At 46.7% G+C, this 15,131-nt stretch overlaps 1 protein-coding gene across 2 annotated transcripts in view; it reads left to right on the top strand.

The window, feature by feature from the left end:
• GRIPAP1 (GRIP1 associated protein 1) overlaps positions 1-15,131 on the top strand; it is a 1,613,923-nt gene that overhangs the window by 479,860 nt on the left and 1,118,932 nt on the right. For both annotated transcript variants that reach the window (XM_069645489.1, XM_069645490.1), the window contains one exon: positions 11,052-11,147. In XM_069645489.1, the coding sequence (XP_069501590.1) occupies positions 11,052-11,147 (96 nt within the window). The remainder of the gene's footprint in view (positions 1-11,051; positions 11,148-15,131) is intronic.

Below are 15,131 nucleotides of genomic sequence, written 5' to 3'. Positions count from 1 at the left end.
CTGAGTCGTTTTGGTGCATAATCACTGCATGTGATTTAAGCCAGTTTCGGTATTTGGCCTTGATCGCCCTTTTGCTCTCTTTCATGTTGTCGGTATACGGACCTTTAAGTTTTCGTAACTCTTGTCTCATCTCTCTTTTGCGTTGCAGGATGGAAACGTCGAATTTATGTTTTGGGCAAAATTCGACGTGTTTTAGGTTACGTTTGTGTTCCTCAAAGTTGGACAGAAGATTTTGGTATTCTAAGGAATTGACAGTGTGTTGAAAGGCATTAGAAATGGCCATTACTTCTGTATCCAAAAGGTTTAGACGTATTCTGCCTGTCCCAGTGCATACCGCGAATGGCCAACAGCTCTGCTCATCCAGCCAAGGGTGATGAATTGATAGTTTTAGCATATCATGATCACTGTGTTGCATTTTGGTGACTTCCAATTTAGTTGTTCTCTTGTGGATGTTTTCAGTCACAAATATGTAGTCAATGACCGATTTTTGGTCATCTCTTCTCCAAGTAGGGCAAGCCGGAATATCACCAGCTGTTTGCCCGTTAAGCATGTGCAAGCCTCTCAGATCTAATTCTAAACACCATTGAGTCGCAGCTTGTTCTCGTTTGCAGTTGCCTCTTGAGTTTTCGTCAGTATGAGCATTATCCGGAATACAGATGATGTTTAGGTCACCACATACAATTAGGTCTAGCGGTTGCTCCTTAGTGAGTAAGTCGTCGATCACGGTTGTTACAAGGTCAATAAAGGTACACTCTTCGTTGCGTTCGTGGTTCCAGTATAAGTTGATAATATGCAAGCGTGATTTCTTGGTTGTTTCTTTTGGATATACATCGACGGTGGATACCTGAATAAAAGGTGAGGGATTGTATGAGTTGAGGATCCGGAATCCAGCGCTTTTCCTCACCGCCAAAAGTAGGCCAGCCATCGGCCTTCCCTTTGTTTGTTTTATGGCGGGATTAATTGCTATTTCGAATCCTTCCATCAACGGGCTTTGAGAGAGCCATGTTTCTTGTAAACACAAAATGTCCAGTTCAGAAGCCCATGTTGTTTCAAAAAGATGCGTGAATCCTCTAGTGTTCCAGGAACCTATGTTACATATGTGAGATCTTCCCGGTTCCTGGCGTTATTTCCTCGGTTCAGTGTTTAAGGTTTTGGCCAACCAGGACCAATCGTCACATTTGTTTGATATGATGGCAGGGTTCCTCTCATTGTCATGTGTAGTGGATGGGCTTGTCATTCCATTAACTGTAATTCTTATCAGGTCACATTCAAGTGGCAAGGCTGCTGAGTCACGTAGTCTCAAAGGACTAGTCGCTTGAGTTTCCTTGGATTGATTCTCGATGCTGCTCTCCAAGTCTTCATTGGATCTTTTGTTCCCGTTATTCATTGGTCTACTGCAGGACTTTACTTGGGAGTCAGCGCTCCAAACACCCCTTTCAGCGTTGATTATGTCAAAACCTAGAGACATCAGTGTAGGCCCGGCATCCAGTAGTGCATCTGCTATGATCTTAGAGTGTAGATGTAGAATTACAGCATCAGTTTTCGTTTCGTTCTGGAATTCCACAATTTTGAGATCTTCAGAAGTTATCGCACGTAAGCTGGGAATCAGCTGACACAGTCGCAGCACATTAAATCGATTTAGTATCAGGTCATCAGAGGATACTATACGTTCCAGTATTAGACGATGGGGTGCTTGTCGTGTCGCTGGTTGATGTGATCTCACCTTTGGCATATGTTTTTGAGGTTGTTTAGTTGATCGGTTCACCCACTCTGTTTGGTTTTTCCTTTCATCTGTGATCATAGGCATTTTGGGCCCAGAATTGCGAACTGTGGGGGCCTCGAACCTTGCCGCCTGTGTCACACATATGGAGTCTTGCAACACATTGGATACGGCAGATGATTCAGTTCCGACCTGCTGGCTTACAAAAGGGCGCTTTGTGCTGCTTTTGGCATCAAGCATCCGTCTTTTAGCATCTAAAGTCACAAAGCGGGGACTCTGCAGAACCTCCTCTGTGGTCTGCGACGGTGTTTGTTTGATAAGTTTACAGATTCTGGACACTCTCTTAGAGGCTTTCACAGTAATAGGAATATGTTGACTACAGTTCAGAGATGAGATACGAGGACTCCTGGTCTCTTCCCGGGGTGTAGTATCAGGCACGTCTACGTCAATGTATACAGGTGCAGCAGAGTCTAATTTGGGTCCACCTTGTGAAAATGCTACTGACATGTCTCTGACGATAAGTTCTTCATCGTCATATACAGATATATTGGGTCCACCTTGTGAAAATGCTACTGACTTGTCTCTGACGATAAGTTCTTCGTCGTCATATACAGATATATTCAGTAGGGTATCGGAACCATCACTGTCACAGTTTGACATCTCTTTAGGATCTGATGACATTGATTTATTTGCACATACGGCCATCTTTTTTCCAATAGTGGAGTCCTTAGTGATGACTCCATTAGCAGTTACATTGACTATTTTAATGTTGCGTAAAAACTTTCGAGAGTCGATTCCTCTACTCGCTTTCCTTGCGGGTTGATTTTTGTTTTTTTTAAGTGTGTTGCCTATGGTTTGTTCGGTAGCTGCTAGAGGCTTGTGTATAACAGTTGGCTTCTTAAAAATGTCGTATATAGCGGGCACGGGGTTTACCCTCGCAGGAGGAGCCATCGGTTGTAGCTGGGAACAGAACAGCTCTTGGTTAAGGGTCGGCTTGGAGGTTGATGCCTCTTGAGGGTTTTGTAGTGCCAAGTTCGTATCTGCCTGGCTCTCTTTTAGAGCAGTTACAAACGGAGTGCTGATCAGACAGTCGTCTACCGCGATGATAGCAACATGCGGATTTATAGATGTACTACCAAGTTTCTCCGTTGTCTCCGGTATCAGGGTAAGATCTGTCGAGTTTGTGTTGGCGATGTGAGGCACACTAGCCTTTAGGGTTCCCTTATGGCTTATAGTTGGCTCTTTTTGCACATTAGCAAGCTCACATGATGAGTTAGCAGCAGTGATGTTGTTGTTACTGGCAGCGTTCTCTGATTGATTAGTTGGTGTACATCTTTCAGTGTTGGATAGAGAAACTGATGTGACACGTGAGTGTGTCGCCTGAAGGCCAACATGAGGGGAAACTACCCCCTGGTAGCCATGTTCTTTTTTTTGTTGTTGAAAAATGCTCAATGCTTCTTTGGCTACTTCAGCTAGAAGTTTTTTGTCTAGGTTTGCGTTTTTGGCGTGGTCTGATAGTGTTTCAAGCGCCCAGTCTGTTTTTTTTTGTAGTTCATGTAGAACATCCTTGCAGTGAAGGTTTTTGTTTTCCATGCCTTCTATTTTGTGATTCATGGCAGTGACTACCGTAGAAAGCTCTTTTATGTTATCATTGAGATTTTCGTACATTTTGATAAAGGGTGCAATGGAGATGGCCATAGAGGAGATTATGATTGTTTGTAGATCTTTAGTGTGCTGCGCAGTTCTTGGGTCTTCTGGATTTGTAGAGTCAAGTGGAGGCATACGCCTACCACGGTGAATCGGTCGTCGGATCTTGGGGTAAGGCCGTTCCATTATGGATGAGTCCGTTGAGGTTTGATCTGCTGAGGAGTCCGTTGTGCAGTAAGTGTCGTCGATTACTCGCCTTGGCGCAGGGACTATGGCTGGTGAGCCCATTGCGTTGCTATGCTCTATCGAGCTTCTTTTGAGTTTCTTATTTTGAGAGCAACTCAAACTGGGGGATATACTCACCCCAATCCTTCTTCGTTTATGTAGTGAGCTTGATCTCAAGGTGAGCAATATGGGTTGCGTGGTAGAGGAACACGCCCCTGAGCCAGAAGTTTTTTCTGCGGGAACTTTTGAACCCAAGTCGTCATTTATAGTATTTTTAACGGCTCTTTCTTTGTTTAGGCGAGTGAGGTCAAGTAACAGTTTGTTTGCCACCTCAAGTGAGTTTCTTCTTTCTAATCCTATTATAGGTTTAGCAGTGGTAGAGGTTGATGTGAGGCGAGGCAAGGCGCCACCCAGGACGTTACTCGCACATCGATCAGTATCCCTCTCTTCAGCTTGTCGTGTTTCAGGATACACAAGAGCCTTGGTCCCGCACATCGCCTCACTGTGAAAAACGTCAAGGGCCTCAAATAAGAAGGCCTCCTTGCTGGTGTGTGCTGAGAAAATGTCAGGGTTTCTAGGTGAGGCCAAGGCACTGTAGAACCCGGATCGAGGTGACTCGTGAGTTATGTTAGTCAGTCCATAAGCAGTTGGACTAGTAGCTCCTGTGGGCTTTAAGGGTTTCTCAGGATGCAGCTGCGAGTCACTCGGGACAACCACAGTATCCAAGGAGCTGATCCCGCTAGAGCTTTGCCGCACGACATCCCTCTCTCTGACAGGCAGAGTCTCCCCCTCCGCCCTACCATCACAGCCATCATCACACGGAGCAGCTCCAGGTGGATCCAGGCACCCGGCGAGGTCGTGTGCCGGTGCCTCCAAAACTGCGATGGCGGCTTCGCCACCACTGCCAACCGCGACAGCACACACAGCAGGCCCGCTAGAGCGGCCAGTCTCCCAGACCCTCTGCAAGGCGTCGGGCATCGGTGGATATGTACAGGTGACGGGAGTTTGAAAAGGCTCATCGCAAGTGTCTATGCGGTTACAGGTACAGTTACAGTTACACTTTCTATGTGTAACACAGTGTTTGTGCTGGGCAACACTCACCTCTGTCGTTGATGCTGCTCGTGCCGATGAGCAGAGGCTTGATGATAGAGGTGGCGAGGGTGATGCCTCACAAGCTGCACCTTGATCGTCATGAGACGGTGGGTACACGATAGGGTCCCAGGGGCTATCGGTAGCGACAGTTTTTGCAGTTTTTGCAGGCTTTGCAATAGGTTTTGGTGAGATCAGTTTTCGTTGGGCGCGGGTTTCGCGCATTCTCGCGTTGTGTCTGTGTCCGCAGGGAGGGGTCCGGGTGGGAGTTGGACCAGGAGGGCTGCACACCTCCACCCCTCCGATCCTCTGACTCCTCAGACTCTGCCCTGACTCCGCGCCCGCTCCGCGGGGGAAATGGGTCTTTGTAGGCAGACACACCCACAACAGTAAACAGAGTGGACAGACTCTCCGCTCCACTCTCCGCAGCTCCTCAGACTCTGCCCTGACTCCGCGCCCGCTCCGCGGGGGAAATGGGTCTTTGTAGGCAGACACACCCACAACAGTAAACAGAGTGGACAGACTCTCCGCTCCACTCTCCGCAGCTCCTCAGACTCTGCCCTGACTCCGCGCCCGCTCCGCGGGGGAAATGGGTCTTTGTAGGCAGACACACCCACAACAGTAAACAGAGTGGACAGACTCTCCGCTCCACTCTCCGCAGCTCCTCAGACTCTGCCCTGACTCCGCGCCCGCTCCGCGGGGGAAATGGGTCTTTGTAGGCAGACACACCCACAACAGTAAACAGGGTGGACAGACTCTCCGCTCCACTCTCCGCAGCTCCTCAGACTCTGCCCTGACTCCGCGCCCGCTCCGCGGGGGAAATGGGTCTTTGTAGGCAGACACACCCACAACAGTAAACAGAGTGGACAGACTCTCCGCTCCACTCTCCGCAGCTCCTCAGACTCTGCCCTGACTCCGCGCCCGCTCCGCGGGGGAAATGGGTCTTTGTAGGCAGACACACCCACAACAGTAAACAGAGTGGACAGACTCTCCGCTCCACTCTCCGCAGCTCCTCAGACTCTGCCCTGACTCCGCGCCCGCTCCGCGGGGGAAATGGGTCTTTGTAGGCAGACACACCCACAACAGTAAACAGAGTGGACAGACTCTCCGCTCCACTCTCCGCAGCTCCTCAGACTCTGCCCTGACTCCGCGCCCGCTCCGCGGGGGAAATGGGTCTTTGTAGGCAGACACACCCACAACAGTAAACAGAGTGGACAGACTCTCCGCTCCACTCTCCGCAGCTCCTCAGACTCTGCCCTGACTCCGCGCCCGCTCCGCGGGGGAAATGGGTCTTTGTAGGCAGACACACCCACAACAGTAAACAGAGTGGACAGACTCTCCGCTCCACTCTCCGCAGCTCCTCAGACTCTGCCCTGACTCCGCGCCCGCTCCGCGGGGGAAATGGGTCTTTGTAGGCAGACACACCCACAACAGTAAACAGAGTGGACAGACTCTCCGCTCCACTCTCCGCAGCTCCTCAGACTCTGCCCTGACTCCCTGACTTATCGTACTATAATAGAATTGGAGACCAAAAAGCCAGTCCTGGACCACTGCAAGTGGTTTGCAGAGCTGCGACTTTGCAGGATGCCAAAACAGATCATACTCCTGAGAACAGCTAGTCCGCAAGCGCAGCTTGCCTGGATGTTCACGGACCCTGCTCCCTGATGCCAGCAGATCTGCCCTTCTGAGATATCCAAAGTAGTAGTTAATTTCATGTCGGGTTGAAAGCCGGTGCTGGCAGGCGGCAGAGATCTCTGCAGTTCATGATCGAAATTCAAACTGATGACTGCACCTAATGTAGCCTTGCCTGAGGAAACAAATATCTGGCCTGCTGTCACATCAAAGTCGTTTTTTTAAAATTATACTTTATTTTTTAATTTCATAATGTGCTGTCTTGTTTTGGGGGTTCACGTCACAGCACTTTGGCAGAAAAAATAGGACGTTGAGTAAAATATAGACGTGAGACATAAAATATGGAATAGTCAGCATGTGATGAGGATGCGCAGGCAAGTAGTCTACTTATTTACGGATACAGTCGGTATCCAAGATCTGAGCTGACAGTTGGGTTACATAATGTGGGTGAAGCTTTCGCTAAGACACCATGGGTACGAGGAATTCTGGTGCTTGTAAGATATTCATATTACAACAAACATACAATAAATGGACGTAGGAACACGTCAGGTAAACTTTCAAAGAGCCACGGGAGACAGATTCAAGGACATCTCATAATGGTTAAATGTGGCTGTGTGGTGGAAATGCTAGTCATAGGATATACGTACGGTAGAGTCCGGTATAAGTCCTGGCTGGAGAGATGGTTATTTAATTAAATGTATGCCCGAATATCTGAGTTAGATCATGGAGCCAGATCTCCAATCTCTTTTGTACCTCTTGAGTGTACATTCTGTTTTCAGGGTTGTGGGTAGTTTGTCAGAATTTCAGCTCTAATACTGAGAGATCTCCCTCCCTGTTTGTCTTTAGACCCTTGGTGTAGTTCGGTTGTTATGGTGTGATAATCATATAGTCGTGTAGATACATGTTTGTATATGTAAGATTTCAGGTATTTAGGATCAATGTTATGATTGATTTTGTTTTTCAGGCTTGGTGCGATATGTTCTTAGGGTTTGCATGCCAAACGTTGTCTGGCTGCTTTATTTTGGATAGGTTGCAGCTGGTTTAATTGTTTTTTGTTTATACCTCGATGGACTATTCCCATACTCTATGCAAGGCAGGACAAGGGCTTTGGTCACCTTAGTTTTTGGTGTCATTCCCAAGTAGGGGACACATCTCCTAAGAATGTGGTGCTGGAGGTGCGTTTTCTGGGCTGTTGTGTCTATTTGAGGCTGTTGTAATGATCACGTCCGTTCTACTCACGTTTCCGTGTCCTGGACTCTTTCTTTTCCAATGTAATCCACTATCAGACACAACTGGAGAAATTGGTGCATCTCCCCCAGGACGCTGAGAGGCCAATAAATGGACTCTGAGCACCCCGCGGCCGACACCCTCGGGAAATCCTCTCGGTAATAAAACCCGGAAGCTGGTGTAGTCGGATCGTTTGCTACGAAGGCAGAATCCTTTCTTCGGTGGCTGATCCGATGGAGGTCGGAGAACAAGGATCCACTTCCCAGATGCAACTTGGAAGGTATGTAGAATGAAGATCCGAAGCAACAATAAGCGGGAGGAACTCGAAGCAGCAAGGTGCCAAGAGAGGAAAGGTTGTGGCAGTTGAAGGGAGCCGCGATAAAGAAAAAGGGGGGGGGCGGTAGAACTTGGTGAGAGCGCAGTAAGGAAACCAAGCGGTGAAGCAAGAAGGAAAGGATAGAAAAAAAGCAGATGTAACAGAGGATTGGTTAGAACGGACAAGGGTCCAGATGGAAGCAAAGGTAGTAGGTATACTTTCTAAGCTAATATGGAACAGTAGCTAGAAGTAAGCGGAGTAAAGTAGCAATGCACCTTCCTCTGCTGTCTGCAATCCCCATATAGGATCGGGTAGGTTTTTGTCACTGCCATTTTGAGAAGGACTAGACTGGCACTGTTACTTTGTGTTAAGGCAACCAAGTAGGCGCCATATTGGAGAGAGCTTCAAATAGCTGGGATTGTTCCTTTTTCCGTTGGACCCACAGAGATCTTCGGAAGCCTCTAACAGCTGTAGTTATAGAATGGTGTTGAAAATGATACCCAGATTACCCGGTCCAAGGAGGTGGGTCCCGTACCCACGAGGGATGGCCATTTGAAAGGTAGGGCTGCCGGGGATTTGGATCTCAGATTATCATCTCTGTTTTAGAGGCATTAAGGTAAAACAGATAATCTAGGGTCCAATCCATGTTGATTGTTCTTATCAGGTTCCAGTCTCAGTAATACCTTAGAATCATAATTGGATTGATTTTGAGAAGAGTTGGATAATGTCTGCTATGGGATTACTGTACACATTATGTAGCCATTGGAATAAGATAGCGCTCTTAGTATTCCACACTTTGAAGGGGAAATTGTTGAATTGAAGTCTCCCATTTTAGCCCTTAGGTTATGATCGTCAAGATAGTTGGTGATCTTTTCCAAGGCAATGGTAGTAGCACAAAGGGGATGGGATCTTTAATTAGATGCAGAAAATCATAATTCACCTGTAAAACCGAACTCTTCCTTAAATCCTTATAATATTCCTTTAGGTAATATGAGTGAAATAAACTTGGTATTGATGTTTTCATAAGAAACGCTGATTGTATTATTGTGGACTCCAAGTCCCACTATTACCATTGTACTGGGACAAAGAAGAGGGCTGTAGAGTTGCAGCCTAATGGTGTTAATGACCCACACCTGTGGGAGACCGGGGGGCATACAAGGCCCCACAAGTGCAGGCCATCGAGAGTAACAGCAGGTGGTGGAGTTGTTGTGTTTTCTCCATGTTGCAGCAGAAGCAGAATCTGAAGGAGAGCATAGATGCCAGGACCGCTGTTGCGAGTCGAGCAGTTGCTGGTCCTGACAGGGTCTGTCCCTCTGGAGACCTTGATTGTAGAGGTTACACAGCGGGAAGTGGTGGATTTAGAAGCTTTCCCTCTGGAGACCAGAATTGCAGATGTTGCGCACCTGGAAGCGTACATTTTGAAAGCTTTCCTCAAAGTAAGGAGGGCTCCGGTGGCAGGCGAGCACCGGAAAGCCTCTTGATAGCAGAATGCTCCTTTTTCGTGTGCTGAGGTCTTCAGGGGACCCACGGAAGAATGTTGCCGGGCTGCACAAAGAAGCAGAAGACCTTGAGGCAGCGGAGCGAGCGGACAGGTAAGCCATACCCAGTGAGTTCACTGTTGTACTGTGACCACGCAGCACTCCATGATCGCCCGCTGGACAAGCCAAGGTTCCCGAAGTATGGATCCAATATAAAGAGAGTAAAGGGGCAAAACAAACCTTATTTTAAAGACTGAACTGATGTAAAGTTGCATAATAATACAATTGAAACCAAGCTGATGTAAAGAGGAGAAAGTAGCAGAATAAGAACTTAATAGATGAGAACGGTGTGATTGTATTTATGTGGGTCAGAATAATCGCCACCAACAAGAGACGTAAATATTACAAGAAACCAATGCAAGCAACTATTGCCAAAGCCAAAAGAGAAGCATACCAAGGCAAGTTAAAAAGAACCAGTATTTCCAAAGCCAAAAGGGGACAATTAAGAATCCAATTGGTTGTGAAACATATTCATTATATGTAAAAGATGTCATAAGAGGAACTGGCTTAAACCCACATTGCCAGAGCCAACCAAGTGTAAAAGTAGGAGAGAACCATTGTCGGCATTAATGCAGAAGTGGAGAAACAAGAGTGACGGGAGGGCTGCCCTTCTGACAGAAGGTATTCAGGAGGAGTGGAGCATAACCTGCATTGCATATGGCAATCACAAGTGTGTAACAAACAGCACCACTGTGTTTCTTGTTTTCCCAGAAGAAACACAGATCTGAAGTTGTGAAGCAAGAGATCTTGCTAACTTGTTTGAAGATAATCTGTGCCACAGTAGTATTTGTAGTCGTTTATTCTGTCCTGGCAGGCGAGTACACCAGGGCAGATGACCCTGTAGTAGTAGGCTTGGCAGGTGAGTGGACGGTGTGGAAGTCATTGAAGTACTGTTCTGTGGTTAAACGTATTGGAGAAGAAGTGGCAGAACCACTAAGATGTTTTTGTGAACTTATAGGGAATCATCCAGACAAATTAATATCACTGAAGCAAGTGTTGTGTGAACTGCTGCAGAATTATCTAAACATTTTAAAACAAGTGTTTTATGAACTGTTGCAGAAATATCCTAACAGACATTTTTGTTGATCCTAATGAACTACGGAAGTATTCTTGATTCATGAGATGAAGTTGCTTTGAGCTCTTTGTCACAAGTGGAAAGAGGAAAACCTTGTTGAACAATTTTGAACTGTTGGTTGAAGTCAAGTTGGAACGTTTTGTTGTTGAGTTGGAACCAAAAGAACTGAAGTGTAACTTTGTTACAAGACATGATTTCCCTATCCTTTTGGAACTGTTGAATAGAATCCTGCTTTAATCTGGGGAAGGGGAATTCACCCATACTATAAGGAGAGCCAATTATCAGATTGTGAACATAACTGATCTATTTGTTTTATTTGAACTGCCATATAGTACCTTGTTGAGTTGTATGTACAAGTTTTAGGGACAGAAACCTTTTGTTGGAGTGTTTCCTTTAATTTATTTTAGGTAGGGAAATCCTCGTCAGGGTAGGGATAGTGAGGCATTTATCCAACTTTCTGAATTAATAAAACGCATCTTTTGAAAAATCTTCACAAAGTTGGCTGCCTCACATTTCTGGCCCCTCACACAAGTCTGGCGGTTTCCCTTCTTCACCTTTTGCCTTTTCTCTCGCTGTTTGCAGGAGTCTCTTCGAGCGAACACTCGTCTCTTGGAACAGCTTCAGGAAATGGGCCAGGAGAAGGAGCGACTGCTGCTGGACTTGGAGGACACTCGCAAGGTAAGCAAGCACTTGAAAGCCATCTGTAGTTTACCACTAGTTTTCCTTGCCTTCATGGTATCTCTCATTGCCTCCAAAAAGTGCAGACCTTTGCACAAAGCTCTGACAATGTGCATCAATCTGGACTTGTAACACCTACACCTGCCACTGTTCCATTTTTATATTGCAATGATGTGTGTGGTTATTCTAATGGAGACTTTCCTCCCACAGATTCATCCTCTTTGATATCCATATCCTAGCGCAGCTGCTATTCGGAAATATTTCCTCTGCCAGGGTGCACAGCGCTGGTCTGTGTTGGCTCTGCCTGATTGCCTGATGCCTATACGCACACTGTGCCAGACATGATGTAGAGGCCAATATATATATATATTTCTGGAGCTTGTGGATCTGCTTAGATCACATGTTCTGCCTAGTCCAACATCTAGTGGAAGGCGCAGAGTATTACATGATTTGTTTTTGAAACTCAAACGGACGTTGACAGGGCATGATTAGTAATACTTTCCCATTTGTGATGTGTACTGTACCCATGATCCTTCGTGCGTCAAGATCCCTCAGATAGTTTTTTTCCACCATCGAAGTCGGTTGCAAATGCAGAGTTCTCTTCTAGGCTGATGCCTTTGATTTACTAAAGTTATATTTTTTGAATTTCTTCCTTTCCTTTATTGTTCACCTCACCGCACGACTGCTCATCCACTCGATGGCTCCTGACGAACAGACAGTGTTGACGACTGATCCTTCGATGCCCAGACGTGGCCTTACGGGCCTCTTTGGGCTATGGCCCAGTACAGTAGGGAGCGGGGGGAGGTTCTCTATACTGACTCCTTTTAGAGAATGTGTATCCTATTAGCCCCTTTCTTCTCTTTTCGCCCAACGGCCCTGTTTATAAATAATGGACAAAACCCCATTTAAATGTTGTTCCTCTTGCCGTCGAAAATGTACATGGAAAGACACACACCGCGTGTGCAACTACTGTCTCTTGATGGATCACGCTGAAAAGCACGGCGGAAAACCCTAACATATCTGCGGACGAAATGCTGGGCCGCTCACGCTATTCAGGCCGAGGCTTCCATAGACGTGGCGGAAGACTCAAGTGAGGGTAGTTACGGAGTCATGAGTGACGCCGAGGGCGATCGGCATCGGTGGGTACCCCAAGTGCAGGCCTCCGACTCCGAGAAGCTGGCCACCGGTCCTGTGATGGAGACGACACCTGGCAGCCATGGCACACATAAGCATAAACACGCTAAAGTCTTAGCCCGCGAAAAACCTCCGTAATCGACTGGGGGAGATGCAGACACGCACCAGCGATATGGGGAGGTCTTTAGAGACTTCTATCAGTCACTTTAAAAGTCGGACAACCCGGATAGCAAAGAACAGGAAACATACCTGAACAATCTGACAATACAGCGATAACGGAAGCAGATAAACAAGTCATAGAGAGGGAAATCAGTGAGTAAGAGGTCAAGAAAGCCATAGCAGGCCCTCCGATAAACAAAGCTCTGGGGCCCAACAGGTTTTATAGCATCATTTTATAGGAAGTACGCAGACGCGCTGACGCCATTTATGACAAGACTCTTTAACTTGTTTAAAGAGGTAGGGACCATCACAACTTCCATGAATGAAGCTAAGGTGTTGGTGTTCCACAAACAAGGGAAAGATCTGTCACAACCGGCGTCCTACCGGTTGATTGCCCTAATCAACCTGGACTCGAAAATATACACAAACATTCTGGCAGGCCGATTATTACCTCTCCTCCCTAACCTGTTCAGGTCAGTCAGGTTTTATTCCTGGGAGACAAACCCAAGACAACACAAGGCGAATCATTCATCTGGTAGAAAAGGTCAGCATCACCTGGACCCCAGCAATACTATTATCGTTAGATCCTGAAAAAGCATATCGATCGAGTAGAATGGTCACTGCTGTTCAGCACTCTAAAACATATGAGAATGGGGGAACAATTTATAAAAATGATACTATCAAACTAGACTCTCCCTCTAAAAGAATGGCCATAAATGGAGAAGTCACTGGTCGAGTAGAGATCACAAGGGGCACAAAACAAGCATGCCCATTATCCCCACTCCTTTATGCCATATACCTGGAGCCCCTACTTATTAGACTTAGTGAAGCATCTGCCCTGAAAGGGATAGACATGGGGAGGTCTCATAAGGTAATCGTGTACGCAGACGATATGTTGGTGATGCTTAAGGATCCAACACGCACACTCCCGGAAGCGATACAAGATCTAGAAAGATTTGGGGCACTATCAGGGTTGAAAATAAGCAGACAGAAGTCAGAACTACTAATACTAGCAGGGGGCCAAGACGAAATAAAGCGACGGGCGGAATCCCTTCAACTAAAGATAGCAGTTAAAGGGATAACCTATCTGGGCATAACCCTCACAGCCAGGGTGGACCAAATATATGCGGAGAATTACTCACAGCTCCTGCAGAGAATCTAGCCAGGTCTCGCTTGATGGAACCCCCTAATGATATCATGGTGGGGAAGAACATCCTACCCAAACTGTTGTACTACTTTCAGGCCATACCGATCAAGATACCCAAAACCTTTTTTAGGGCACTGACAAAAGCGGTCATGTAATACATATGGAAAAAAAAAGCCCCCACGAGTAAACAGAACGGCACTGTCGGCGCTGATCCTGGAGGCAAGGCTTGCACTACCACATTTCTTTAAATGCTAAAAAACAGCACAGCTGTGGGTACTAAAGGAATGGGTCACAAGAGAACATTAGAAAATCTGGGCCACACAGTATAGGGCAGTGGCATGTTCCCCACTGGCAGAAAGCCCATGGAAAGGGAAACAATTCAGACATCCTAATGTACACATACGTGAAGTTCTGAAAGCCACATTAGATACGTGGGATGGGTTGTCGAGCAGGGGCATGCTAAAGGAAGACCAAGCCCCTTTTAAACCCATGTTTGGGAATCCAGAGTTCCCACCGGGGATGTAGAAGGGGGTATATGTAAAGTGGAAATCAGCGGGATGCATGAAAAATAGGGGATATGTTCCATGAGCGGAACATTAGAACATTTGAGGAATGTAAAGCGATGCTAGACCTGAGAGACACAGACAGATTCAAATATGAGAACGTCCCGACCATCGAGCAAGCTGCTACTAGGGACCTCACCCCCTTTGAAACCTTTACAGTGACGAATGCAGGTAAGGTGAAACTGGTCTCACACTATATACATTTATTAACGTACAAAAAGAGGGCCTCCATTGGAGCTACCACTCTTGGGGGAACTATGCCGAAACGGCACTGCGAAAACCTCTGGGGGAAACATACCAAAACTTACACAGGCAATACAGATGTGGGTAAAATTGGTAGTACAATGGCACTACACACCGGAGAGACTGAAGGCAATGTACCAGCAGATATCTAATCTTTGCTGGAGAGGCTGCTCAGGGGTGGGGACCTGGAGGCATATCTGGTGGGTCTGCCAGGGAATACAGGACATTTGGGATCAAGTAAAAGAACATATACAGGGGATGGTTGCGGACATGGGCCACATAGGGGAAAAAGTTTGGCTTTGCGGGATGTGGGACACAAAAGCAAAGGATCTCCCGAAATCTGAGAAGAGGAGCTTCATGGGCCTACTGATAGCAGCATGGCTAGCGATAGCCCAGAAATGGAAGTATAGGGCCCCGCCAACGATATTTGACTGGCTGCAGAAGGTGTGGGCGCTAGTAACAATGGAATGGATAACACATAAGCTCCAGGGAACCCAAGGGTCATTCCAGAAGGAATGGGGATCAGTGCTAACATATCTTCAATAGGACTATATGGTACAATGCTGCCCAAACAAGATAAGAATATTGAACTTATTTGCATCATAAACAATATCCTGGGAGAAGAAAGAGGGGACACGTGCCCAGTGGGGAGGAGGGGCAGAGAAGGGGGTGGGGGGCAATTGGGAATGTTGCTGGTATTGTTGTATACAAGGTGAAACTAATAAAAATAAGGAGAGG

This window comes from Ambystoma mexicanum, chromosome 2p (genome assembly GCF_040938575.1).
Source record: "Ambystoma mexicanum isolate Mex_15411 chromosome 2p, UKY_AmexF1_1, whole genome shotgun sequence".
Lineage (NCBI taxonomy): Eukaryota > Metazoa > Chordata > Amphibia > Caudata > Ambystomatidae > Ambystoma > Ambystoma mexicanum.
This window is presented reverse-complemented; position numbering and strand designations above follow the sequence as displayed.